General features: G+C 43.7%; 1 protein-coding gene across 3 annotated transcripts in view; it reads right to left on the bottom strand.

The window, feature by feature from the left end:
• DOCK2 (dedicator of cytokinesis 2) overlaps window positions 1–13601 on the bottom strand; it is a 558619-nt gene that overhangs the window by 99001 nt on the left and 446017 nt on the right. For all 3 annotated transcript variants that reach the window (XM_010592406.3, XM_064279098.1, XM_023551366.2), the window contains one exon: window positions 9202–9280. In XM_010592406.3, coding sequence (XP_010590708.1) covers window positions 9202–9280 — 79 coding nt within the window. The remainder of the gene's footprint in view (window positions 1–9201; window positions 9281–13601) is intronic.

Here is a 13601-nt window from a genome sequence, read left to right as displayed (position 1 = left end):
AAAAGGCAGCTCTACATGAATCACAGGCATTATTGCTGCCCCGAGTGTTACTTTCAAATGGGCTCATGGTTCCATATTCAGAGAGGAGAAAAACAAGCACTTCATTCTTGCCATGAGGCAGGCACTTTTCCATACCCCTTCTCCTTTCATCTCTCAAGCCTTGATGGCTATTATTATTCCTACTTTACAGATACGGAGACTGAGGCTCAGAGGAGTTAAATATTTTGCCAAAGGCCACTCAGCTTGTAATATATACAGCAGAGCTGGCAGGAGTGGCTTACCCAATAAGCAAGATAAGTGTGGGCTTACTTATGTTAATTTATTAATCTGTAGTGAACAATTTCATATTCTCTAGGGTGGATACCTAGGAGTGGACCTGCTTTTCTTTTGACTTCCTTCCTAAAAGATCTTTGTGGACCATGAGGCCATAGATATGTCTCATCTTAGTGGGTCACAAATGGCACACGTAAACCCCTCACTGACAGCGCTCCCATTTCTGCCCCTGGTGCTGTACAGGAATGACTTTTGGGTCTGAGGACAAGGTATCATGGTCGTTGGCTCTGTGCAATGCCCCGAGAGGTGAGCAGTGGCCACAACTAGACACTGCTGGGCACTTGTAATGACCCTGCCCCAAACCTTCTTTGAGTCTTGTTACAGAAGAATCAGGTCCAAATACAATAACCTGCTCTTAAGTCCTCATACAACTTCCTTAGACTCCAGTGTTTTTTTTTTTTTTTTTTTTGACCAAATGCCCCATTCTAAGTGGGTCTGTTTGCTCAGACTCTACATGAGCATTTTGGCCCCTTTGGCTTTGCTCACAGTGCTTCTCACACCTGAAGCACCTAAGTCCTATTCTTTCATCAAGGCACAGTTCAAGACCCACTTTGTTCATGGAGCATTTCCAGAGAGAATCCAGACCGCATCAGGTCTTCTCAATCCCTTCCTAACTTCAGTAGCACGTATATGCAACCACAGATTTTGGTCCACTCTTCCTCACCTAGCCTTGTGTTCCACTCACTGCTCCATGATGGTATCTTCCAGTGGTTAGGCGCCCAAGCTCCGGCTTTAATACCAGTTGTATCACTTACTAGCTGGGTCACCCTTGACTAGTTCCTTGAACTTTCAGAGCCTCATTTTCCTCAACTGTAAAATGGGAAAAACAATAGTATCTACCACAATGAGTTGTTGTAAGTATTGGATGAAATAATATAAGCATGAAGATGTCCACCACAGTGCTTGGCACTCTCAGTAAATGGTAATCGTGATGTTGGCGGTGACTATCCTGGTTGTAGAGTATTCGCATACTCTGTCTTCTTCAGTTCTAAGTTCTACAAGTGCAAGGGTCCTATCTTCCATTTATATGTATCCCTAATGCCATACTAAGCACAATGGCTTGCATATAGCTGGGCTCCAGAAAATACTGATTGTTTGATGCATTGTTAGAGATATTCTTCAGTTATTTCAGAAGGCTCCAGATTTTTCTTTCCTCCCTGTCCCAAACTGCCAGGTGGCATTCCTACTAAGTGCCCAGCTCAGCTAGCTAAAGGGAGCCATGGGGGCTTTTGCAAAACACAAATTTTGTATGATCCCACTTACATGAAATAGCTGGGATAATGGTTACCAGAGTGGGGAGGGAGGGTAGAAGAAAGAGGGACTCACAACCTAGGGGACACTGAGCTTCTGTTAAGGGTGACAGGGAAATTCAGAAATGGATAATGGTAATAAGGTTGAAACAACATGATAAACATAACTAAGCCCTGTTGACAACAGTTAAGCGCTCGGCTGCTAACTAAAAGGTTGGCAGTTCGAACCCACCCAGTGGCTCTTTGGGAGAAAGACCTGGCAACCTGCTTCCATAAGGATTACAGCCTAGAAAACTCTATGGGGCAGTTCTACTCTGTCACGTGGGGTCAATACAATTTTGTGTTTTGCAATTGACTTGACGGCACCCAACAATAGCAACAGCACTGAATTGTACATGGGAAGAATGTTGAAATGGCAAATGATTTGTTACATATATATTTACCACACACACACAAAAAATGCACAGGTCTCTTTTGCTGGAGAAGAGGTGGGGTGATTCCTGATTAGGAACTTAGTATTTTGAAATCACAGGACAATACAGAGTTAGAGCTGAAATGAGTTTAAGGGTCACCTGGTCCAACTTCCTTATTTCACAGATATAGACAGAGAGGTCCAGAAAAATTAAATGGCCACCCAAAGTTATACTGCTAGTGGGTGTAATGAGAATTTAGTTATTTTTCATTAACTTAAAAAAAAAACAACTTATGAAAGTAATACATGTTAAAAATAAATGGTAAAACAAGATTATATAATAAAAAGTTATTTTCTTATTTTCCACCCTACCTTCAACCCCAGTCTAAATCCCTAGAAGAAAATACTATTAACAATTTCTTGGATATCATTCTAGAAAATTTGTATGCATAAACAAATATACGTATAGACAGCTTTTTTTTTTAAATAGTTTGCTGTACTTTGCTTTTTTCTCTCACCAGCATAACTTGCAAATGTTTCCGTATTAGCATAAATAGATCTGCTCCATTCTCTTTTATTGCTCCGTGGTACTCTGCTCTAAGGATGCACTCTCATTAACCAATTCCCTATTTATAGACATTTAGCTTGACTCCAGCTTTTTTTTTTTTTTTTCTCTAGCAACAGTGCTGTAATCGCAGTTCTTGTTTATACATCTTTATGCATGAGAGACTCCATTTGTAGCCTATACTCCTAGGGTTGGAATTGCTAAGTCACAGGGCATATGCAGGTTTTGTTGTTTGTTTGTTGTCGTTGTTTGTTTTCTTAGATGCTATAGGGTTGCCTTCCAAGGTTCAGATCCAATTATCCTCTCCATTATCATGGACAGGTTACCTCCCTGAGCTTCAGTTTCCTCATCTGGAAAATGAGGATAATAGTATCCTCCTAAAGGATATTACTATAAGGACTAAATAAGAAAATCACTGCCTAGTTAACTCCTACTCAATCTTGCGATCTCCACTCAAACATCATTTTTGGGGGAAGACTTCCCAGCTAGCCCAGACTAAAATAGATCCCCCCATTATTCACCCTCATTGCACCCTTTTCACAGCGTCTATGACATATTTCAAACAAAATTCATTTATTTTCTGTCTCCTGTCTTGGATGGGAAGACCATGCAGGCAAGAACTTCATCTTTTTCTTTTTTTCTTATTTGTATACAATGTTTATTATTTGGAAACCCTGGTGGCCTGGTGGTTACGTGCTACTGCTGCTAACCGAAAGGTCAGCAGTTTGAATCTGCCAGGCGCTTCTTGGAAACTCTATGGGGTAGTTCTACTCTATCCCGTAGGGTCGCTATGAGTCAGAATCGACTCGATAGCAGCAGGTTTGGGTTTTTTTTTTTTTTGGTTTATTATTTATAAGGCATATTTGCAGATGTTATCATATTTGATTTTTTTTAATCGTGGTAAAAATATATAACAAAACATTTGCCAGTTCACTAATTTTTACAGTCATCATGTTGTGCAACTATTGTAACTATTCTTTTCCAGATTATTCCACCACCGTTAACAGAAACTCAGTGCTCCCTGAGCCATGACTCCCCTCCCCCACCACCACCCCCGGCAACCACTGATAAACTTTGGCCTCTGTGTATTTAACTATTTCATACAAGTGGGATCACACAATATGTGCCCTCTTGTGACTGGCTTATTTCGCTCAGCATAACATTTCAAGGTTCATCCATGTCATTGCATGTCTCAGGACTTTGTTTCTCTCTATGGCTGGTAATATTCCATTGGGTGTACCACATTTTGTTTATCCATTCATCTGTGGAGGGGCATTTAGGTTGTTTCTCTCTTTTGGCTATTGTGAATAGTGCTGCAGTGAACACTGGTGTACAGGGACTTCGAGTCTCTGCTTTCAGGTATTTTGGGTATATATCTAAGAGTGAGATTGCTGGGTCAGGGACATAATCTGTTTATTCACTGTTGTATATCTAGTATCTAGCACCATGAAAAGGAGCTCTGATGGTACAATAGTTAAGTGCTCAGCTACTAACCAAAAGGTCAACAGTAAGGACCCACCAGCAGCCCCATGGGAGAAAAGACCTGGCAATCTGCTTCCATAAAGATTTCAGCCTAGAAAGCCCTATGGGGCAGTTCTACTCTGTCCTATAGGGTCACTATGAGTTGGAATCCACTCAACGGCATACAACAACAGCAACAATATCATGAATACACACACACCACAAGCTCAGTAAATATTTATTGAATGAGGACATCAGTGAGCCAAACTCTGCCTGTATTCTAGCTAAAGCCTCCCAAGAAACTGAGCTCTGTATTATTATTATTCTCCCCATTTTAAAGATCGGGAAACTGAGTTCCAGAGAGGGTAAATAAACTTGCCCAAGGTCACACAGATAGAAAATGGCAAAGCTTGTATTCGAATCCATGTTTATCTTACTCCAGTACTGGGGTTCTTAACCACCCTATTCTTCTGCTAACATAGATTTTCTTTTCCTTTCTTGACTTCCTTTAGTCTTTGTTGTTGGTTATGGTTTCCAGTGGTTTATCTGATGTCTCAGTCTTTACAGCAGAAAGAGCAAGGATTTTTAATAGATTTTCTCAATGGCCTCAAATTATGTATATCCCAAATTCTAATTTAAAAAGCTGACACAGTGTAACTGAAATGCAGTTAGTAGCCTTTTCTCTGAGGTACAGAGGCAAGTGGCTGTAGCCATTCTGAGACGCTGTTGATGATACCAGGAATGGAAGGCTTTGGGTGTAGACTCAGGTTAGGGACATTGGGCCTGAGGTTTTCTGGGCCCTTAAGCTGAAGAAGGCAGGGCCAGGGAGGCAGTCCCAAACAAACGTCAGTCTTTCTGCCTGGTGGAGCTGGCCTGCCACAAGTCTCCCTGTGGGGACACTGTGGGCTTCCTTGGGGCTTCGAGGACTGCTCCTTCTGTATGTGTCTCTCACCTTTTTTGGCAATCCCTGGTTACATTCCCATTATAAAGACCAAGGCTGCCCTCATTCTTCCACCAAAGGCTGGGAATATTCTGGAAGTATTTCATTTCACTGGGTCTCTAAGAGTTGCAATCGACTCCACAGCAACGGGACTGAGGTCTCCAGTGCAGGCTCAAAATATCCCAAGGTGGTCTGGTGCCCAGAAGATGATTCGGAAATGCCTCACTGAACTATCACCAAAACCAAAAACCAAACTCACTGCCGTTGAGTCAATTCTGACTCATAGCAGCCCTATAGGACAGAGTAGAACTGCCCTGTGGGGTTTCCAAGGAGTGCTTGGTGGATTCAAACTGCCGACCTTTGGCTTAGCAGCTGAGCGCTTAACCACTGTGCCATAAAGAGTATAGCCTAGGAAACTCAATGGGGCAGTTCTACTCTGTCCTATAGCATCACTCTGAGTAGCGCTGCTACGCGAAGGCAACAGGTTTTTGTTTTTGTTTGATGAGTTGGAATCTACTGGACAGCAACTAACACAACAGAACATTAAGACTCCATGATCCTTGAGGGCAGGGCAGTGCTCCCTTTTGCTTCTGAATTCCTCAAAGCATGTTGTAATCGCCTAGACCCATAAGAATTGCCAGTAAACAAAAATCCTTGCTGACCTGAATTGAAAATCCTCTCTTGCTCTTCTCTGACCATGCCAGTGACAGCCCAACACCAAGACCCAGCATCCTGAACGGTACTCAGGAATGCAAATCATTTTAGCCCCAAAGCAGGAAACACCATTTTGTAATCCCAGGTCTTGTCGCCAACAGGATGGCACCCGCAGAGCTTCTTGCTTTCTGCCCTTTGAATCACAGAATCACCGATCCAGAAAAGACATTGGGGATAATCTCATTGCACCCACCCCTCCTCTGGACAGTGGCAGCCAAGGCCAGCAGCGCTTTGTGATGGATGCTGTTCCTGCTGATACTGAATGCATAATTAATGAAAACCGTAAGAAGGAAACCAGAAGTGTTCCAGCCACGGTACAGAGAACAAATCTATTCTCACACGGGGTGAGGAGAAGGTAGGCGAACACCGATAAGGTTGAAAAATGATCCTGTGGTTGAGTGCTTTTCAATAAATATCTGTGGAAGCCTCATTAGAAAAACAGACTTATTTTACCTTGTGATGCTGGCCACTTTCCCGTTTTACAGAATCTTGTGGGTGTGACAGCCCCAGGCAATGTTGTGGTGGCAAAAAAGATGCCTCCTGACTGTCCTGTTTTTCAGTAACTGAAGTATGAGTTCCCAGCTCTGATACATATAGGGCCATGATGGTAATAATAACACTAATAACAACAATAGCAGTTATGATAATTATAATTATAGCTAAAATTTACTGAATGGCTATTGTGTTCTTGGCATTATTCTAAGTGCTGTACACAAATTATTTCTTACAATAATCCAATGAGATATGTATTATTAGTAGCCTAATTCAATGATGAGGGAACCCTGGCACAGAAAGGTGAAGTAATTAGCCCGAGATCACACAGCTGGTAAACACGAACCTTCCATCTACGAAACTCCCACTTCTCTGGGCATCTTTCAGCTGCAGGCTTTCTTTCAGAAAAACAGGCTAAAGCCTAAGAATGGCATGAAGGACTGAAGCTAGGCAGAGCTTGCAAAATGCCCCCCTTAGACCGTGGAGGAGAGCAGGAACCAGGAACGCAGGTCCCAAGCTGTAATTGCTGACACCCACACTGAGGTGAACAAACCAGCCTCCAGTTTTATGGCCCAAACACTACCTTGCTGCTGGCCCCTAGGTGTGTTGTTCCAAGCTGCTCCTCCAAAAAGCAATGGCCTTATTAACTTCCCAGAACATGCCTATAAACAGAGCCTGCAGGTATCTGGGCCACATTTGGAAAGGAATCAAACACTTTCCTAATTGAAAATAGCCAAAGTGACATGGTTTTCTTTCTTTTTTTACCTCCCCATATCAAGGATTTATAATCCCAGGCACAATTCTAACCCAGACCCTGCCCAGCAGTTCAGCCCAACACAGTGGTGAAACCCCATATAGAACGTGTGTGGTCGTGGTTATCCATGTGGGCTTTGGTCTCAGCCACCACTGGGTGATAGTCCTCTCTGTACTGACGTGCTGTGTGACGTCAGCTTATCTACTCAATGCCTCTGAGTCTTAGTTCCTGCATCTTAAATGAAAAAAACCATAGGGTTTTCAATGGCTGATATTTTCTGAAGTAGATCACCAGGTCCTTCTTTCAAAGTGCTTCTGGGCGGACTTGAACCTCCAACTTTTCGGTAAGCACTCAAGTGCATTAACCCTTTGCACCACCCAGGGACTTCCAGTAATAGCAAAAGCAATAGTAACAACAACTAACTTGTAGGGTAGTTGTAAAGACTGAGAAAGAAAATGCCTATAAAGTGCATCTCATGAGATCTGGCACATAGAAGCCATAGTAAATGGCACTTACTCCTTTCATCATTATTATTATAGTTCAGTTGCCTGATGTGAATGGAAGGTAGTATGAGAGGGTCTTGTTCAAAGATCACACTCATCTTCTCAGGTCAACAAATACTTGTAGGCTAGCGCTGTCCAGCAAGATGGGTCTCAGGCCTCAGCCCAGAAAGCACCTCCCCAAGGAGACCTACTATGTGCCAGGAACAGCGACCACAGTCCCTGTGAGCACAAGGTCTTTGCACTCACAAAGCCTATGTCCTGCTGGAGAGAGCATGCATGTAGACCAGCAAGGAAGCTGATTTCAAACAGTGTTGAATGCTATGAAGAGATGACAGCAGGCTAAATGTGATTTGAAATGACTGTAGGATTGGTGGGGGAGCCTCAGAGAAGAGTAGGGGGGCCTCCTTGAGGAGCCAGCATTTGAATGGAAACTAGTTGGACCTTACAAGTGAATTGTCCCAGCAAGCACCTTGGCACGTTCCAGTTCTGGAAAACACTAGGAAGTAGAAAGGGCAGGTGTTGTTAGCATTTTACAGATGAGTCAACTAAGGCATGGATATAGTCCACGCCTTGCCTGAGGTTGCTCAGCTGGCCAGAGGCAAAATCCCAGGTAGGAACCAGCACCTCAGAGGAGCAGCTGGACTGCACCATGGCCTTGGTTCACTGGGCTTGGTTCACTGGGCTCAGTGACTGTACTGAACATTCACTCTACAAGAGACCCTGGGGACCTGTGACTTCCCTGAAGGGGCCCTTTTGGGGACTTCTCACTCATAACTCCAGCCAGGGGTAGCAATCTGAACTTTGCCACAAGGCTTTGAGGAGTTGGCTCTTCTTAGGCCTGCACTTTGTATAGGTGTGTCGCTTTGTGTGCCCCAGGGTTATGCTCTTAGGCCCCTTAATCTCACAGAGGAGTCCATTCGTTCAGCTGCTAACAGAAAGGTTGGAGGTTCAGGTTCACCTAGAAACACTTTGTGAGAGAAAGGCCTGGTGATTGACTTCTGAAAAACCAGCCATTGAAAACCCCATGGAGCACAGTTGTACTCTCACACACATGGGGCTGCCATGAGCTGGAACCGACTCAACGGCAACTGAGGGGAAAAAAAAATCTCACCAAGGCCCCAAGTCTTAGCTGAGCACTAAAATGACTTTTGAAGGAATCAGGAAGCCACAGAGCTGTGTTTGGAAGTTTTATTGTAAATCATTTTTCAGTGTTGAAGAGTGGCTCTGTTTCTAGGCTCCAGTGAATACAAAAGTAAGAAAATATGATACGATTTTAAAAGGTGGCACCCACTCTGACAGTGAATAAATGCATGTCTCCTCTTTAGCACAAGGTCCATTAAGCAGTCACATTTGCATAGGCTGCTCAGTTAAAACCAAAAACAAACAAAAAATCCAATCGCTTTGCCATGGAGTTGATTCTGACTCATAGAGACCCTACAGGACAGAGTAGAACTGCCCCACAGGGTTTCCAAGGCTGTAATCTTTATGGAAGCAGACTTTCACATCGTTCTCCCAGGGAGCAGCTGGTGGGTTCAAACCTATAACCTGTTTTTAGAAGCTGAGCACTTAACCACTGTAGCACCAGGGCTCCTTTGCTGCTCAGTTAATGACTGTTTAATCAAGGGCCTGGTACCAAAGCCCTGAGTACTTCCCTCCTGCCCACACCCCTCTCTGTAAACCCCAGAGACTCTGCACATCATGTGTTAGCTCTGGGGTGGGTCTGAGAGAGCATTCAGCCCAGGGAAACCCAAGAGCAGCTCTGGTGCCCAACACTCACCTGGAACTCAAAGTTCATGTGTTCCAGAAACTTCTGGTTCATGGTTTCTGCAAACTTGTTGATAGCTCTCAGGAAGACCCTGGAAGAGGGGAGAAGATCACTAGGCCATCTCAGCATGTTCCTTGAGGCAACCCTTCCCCTGCTCCAGAACAAAATTCCAAAGACCAAATGATGATTCAGAAGGTCAGCTGACCCAGATTAATACCTGCTCACACTCTGGGCCTGGGGCCATGCTTGTCTTGTAAGAACTCAAGAACTACCTGTTTGGTTTCCTTTTGAAAAATTGTATTGTCTCTTTTTTTAAGATCTTACAAGCTCATGGCAGAAAATGCATGCCACCCAGAGAGATATAAAGAGAAATCCCCCTCCCAAAACAAAGAGTACCAAACAACAGACCATATCATCCAACACACCAAACAACAGGCCATATCATCCAGAGAAACCCATCATTGAGATTTTGATGAACATAATTTCAAAGGTCTCCCTAGACGCATATACACGAATGATATTTTAAGTACATCATTTTGATAAATGAGATCACATGAAAAATGCTGTTTCATAACCTGCCTTTTTTACTCAACAATAAATTGTGGTGTTCCTTCCATGCCAATGAACACAGATATACATCATCCTTCTTAATCACTGAGGAGCACTCCACTGTGTAGATGGATTGCTATGTATTTAACTGGTTTCTAATTGATGGCTCTGTATGTCGTTTCTCAGCTTCTTCTGTCGTAAACAATGCTCCAATGATCACCCTTCTGTGTACACCTTGTACTCGTCTCCAGTTTTCTCCTTGGAGTGGTAATACTGGTCAAATGCTACACGCATTTAACATCCTGGGACCTGCTGTCAAGTTGTGTTTCTCCTTAAATGTCTTCCTTTCTATCTCCTTCCTCATTGCTAAACCCTACTAACTGCTCTTGAAACATCCTAATCTCTTGCCCCTTCAACCTCAAAGGCAACTTGCCCTAAGGGGCAGCTCCAGTCACATCGACCACATACTTCGATGGTTCCTTACTGCCCACAGGGTAAGTCCAAACTCTTTCACTTGACAGTCAATGCTCCCCATGACTGGACCCTGTTATGGGTTCAGTTGTGTCCCCATAAACCTGTGTTGGAATCTTAACCCTTACACCTGTGGGTAATCTCCTTTGGAAACAGGGTTTTCTTTGTTATGTTAATGAGGCCATCCCAGTGTAGGGTGTATACTAAACTTAATCCCTTGTGAGTTATAAAAAGAGCATTACAGACACAGAGGAAGACAGACGCCATGTGAGGATCATCTACAAGCCAAGGAACACCCAGGACTACCGAGAAGGAAGGAATCAACATGGCCTAGACCCTGATTTGCACTCTTAGCCTCCAGAACTGTGAGAAAATAAGTTTCTGTTCTTTAAAGCAACCCACTTGTAGTATTACTGTTATAGCAATGCTAGGAAAGTAAGACAAACCCCAGCCTTTCTTTTCAGGCTCATTTCTCACTAGTACCCTATGCTTCTAGTTGTTTCCTGAGTACATGCTCTTTCTTTGTATAGAATATCCTGCTCCCTCTCATCTCTAGGTGTCAAAATTCTGCCTATCCCTCATGGTCCAGGTTGAAAGAGTCCTTCTTCATGGACTCTCTAACCATTGTCCCTAGCTTTAAGTGGTTTCTGCTTCATCTCGATCTTTGAGGTTGGTTCCTGCACCTCTTTTACTCCCATACTTTACACTCTAGCTGTCTGAATGCAGAAACCTCGCTTTTTTTAAACTATGAGCTTCTTTAGGACAGGGTCTCCTACACCTTCGTGTCCCTCAAAGGATACTCATTGCAATTTCCCTCCCAGTATTCATTATGGTCTAGGATGATTCATTTGTGACTTAGTAACATCTGTTTCCAACACTGGACTGTATTTCCCTTAGGATCAGAAGCTCCCTCCATGATGTCATCTACTCTCCCATCTACATGCCTTTGACTCCTAGATTTATACCTCTATCCCTGACCTCTTCCCTGAATTCCAGGCTTGTAGTCCAGCTCTCTACATCCCTACTTGAATGACTAATAGGAATCTCAAACTTAATATGTCAAACACTAAGGGCGGTATAAACAGTTAATGTTCAGCTGCTAACCTAAATTTTGGAGGTTTGAGTCCAACCAGCAGTGCCTCAGATGAAGGGCCTAGCAATCTGTTTCCAAAATATCAGCCAATGAAAACCTTATGGAGCACAGTTCTACTCTGACATACACAGGGTCGCCGTAAGTTGACTTGACAGCAAGTGGGTTTTTTAATACTCCCTTATCCTCGCCTCAATAGTTCTTTCTGTGGCCTTCTCATTTCAGTGAAGGACAACTCCATTATTTCAATTACTCATGGGAAACAAACAAGCAAAAACCTTGGTATCATCCTTGGCTTTTCCCTTTTTCTCACATCCAGTACCTGGTCTGTCAACAAATCCTATTAGCTGTACTTTCAAAATATATCCAGAATTTGACTATTTTTCATTGCTCCAAAATGGACAAAGGACAAGGAGCAGCTACCACCACAAACCTGACCCAAGCCACCATCACTTCTCTCCTGGATTTCACAGTAGCTTCCTAACTGCCATGTGTCCAACTGCAGCCAAGTCTCTACTGGTGTGTGTGTTTGTAAAATCTTAAGAGGCCAGAGGCTTGATCTTACCCATACCACTGTCTATCACTTTCGATTAGCAGTGGACAATCAAGAACTCTTTGTCTATGGAGTGTCTGGTCTAGAGAAAACACCTGTTGCCCTACTTGACACAGGATGAGAACCAATAAAGGAAGTACTGATGAGCAGGTTACTGTCTGCTCAAGTCTGCTTGAGAACCTCTGGCTGTATAGGAGGCACCTCCACCTCACAGGTGTCACTCCAGGTGAGGAAGTTGGGCTGTTTGAATGTTGCTCCTCTGGGCATTAAGTCTCTGATACTTCTGGTCTGGCCTACAGGTAGGCCTTGTGCTGTCCTGCAGCCAGAGAAAGGCAGAGGTAGGAAGCCCTGAGGATGCATGCAAAACACCCACTGAGATTGCATGTCTATTTTGGGTAGGTAAGAGTGTAGGGGGAGTCCCTTTGTGATGCAATTGATATATGTGTCTGGCTGCTAACAAAATAGTTGGAAGTTCAAGTCCACCCAGAGGCTTCTCACAAGAAAGGCCTGATAATCTGCTTCAAAAAATCAGCTATCAAAAACCCTGTGGAGCATGGTTCTACTCCAACACACATGGGGCTGCCATGAGTCAGAGCTGACTTGATGGCAGCTGTTTTTTTTTAAGTTCGTAGGAAGGGCACCTATAGCATCTGCTACATTCGGCACTGTCTGTGAGGAGCACTGGGTCAGGTGTTCATTAAACACTTAAATGGATGTTGAACAAAGAAGGTATTGGGAGCACAGGATTTGGACACACACGTGCACACACAACTGGATATGATTTCTGGCTTTGCCACTTCCCAGCTGGGCAAATTTGAGACACATGAACACCTGCCTCTGAAGTCTCAGTTTCCTCACTTGTGAAATATCAGTAATGTGACCCCTTTTGTAGGGTTTAATGGGGAAACGCACACCAAGTGGGAACACAGTGCCTGGCACGTGGGGACTACAGCAACATGGTAGCTACGACTGGTGCAGACCCTTTGGATCGCTTCATTCTGCTTCCAAAGGCACGTACAGGGGCCAACAGCAAAATGGACAGACAGAGGACAAGGAGCCGCCAGCCACCAGGTTGGAGGCAGGCAGGACCATGTGAAGGCCGAAATTAAAATCCAACCAAATCCGCCACCCCGTCAGGCTGTCATGAAGTGAGATTTCTTGGGTTTTGCTTTTCTGCCATCTGCGAACACACCTTTGAAAAAATCTATCTTTTTTCCTTAAAGATTAGTTATCTGATTCCCCAGATGGAAATGCACTGAGTGGCTGTTGTATTATGTACAGGCCTCTCAGAATCTCTAATACGATGCTGAAAAGAGAGGTTTTACACATTCTCAGCAGCAGGAAAGCTATCAGCAGTTCCAGGACCAGTCATTGTTTTGGTTGTCAGTCTAAACTTGACTTTGGTCCTCAGCGGCAAGTCCTATGACCAAGAATTGGTCAGTCCCTATGCTGATGACGAGATTGGCCACAGTTAGGGTATGGGGGAAGTAAATCAAAGTTCCTCCCTCTCTCTGGATTCTTCCATCTCTATACTCTGGGAATCAGAATATTACTAAACTTTGGGTTTGGGTTGGGAAATACAGGCCTTTATCCCCTCACATTTTCCTTCTTTTCTGCCTTCGTTCCTTCCTTCTTTTTTCTCTCTTTCTTTTTATTTTAATAATTGTGCTTAAGCCTAAGGATAACATGACGAAGTGGATCGGAATGAACACACACTCAACTCTTTCTGTCACTCTCATTGACAATGAA

This window comes from Loxodonta africana, chromosome 2, assembly GCF_030014295.1.
Source record: "Loxodonta africana isolate mLoxAfr1 chromosome 2, mLoxAfr1.hap2, whole genome shotgun sequence".
Taxonomy (NCBI): domain Eukaryota; kingdom Metazoa; phylum Chordata; class Mammalia; order Proboscidea; family Elephantidae; genus Loxodonta; species Loxodonta africana.
Note: the sequence above shows the minus strand (reverse complement) of the source record. Positions and strands in the feature narration are given on the sequence as shown.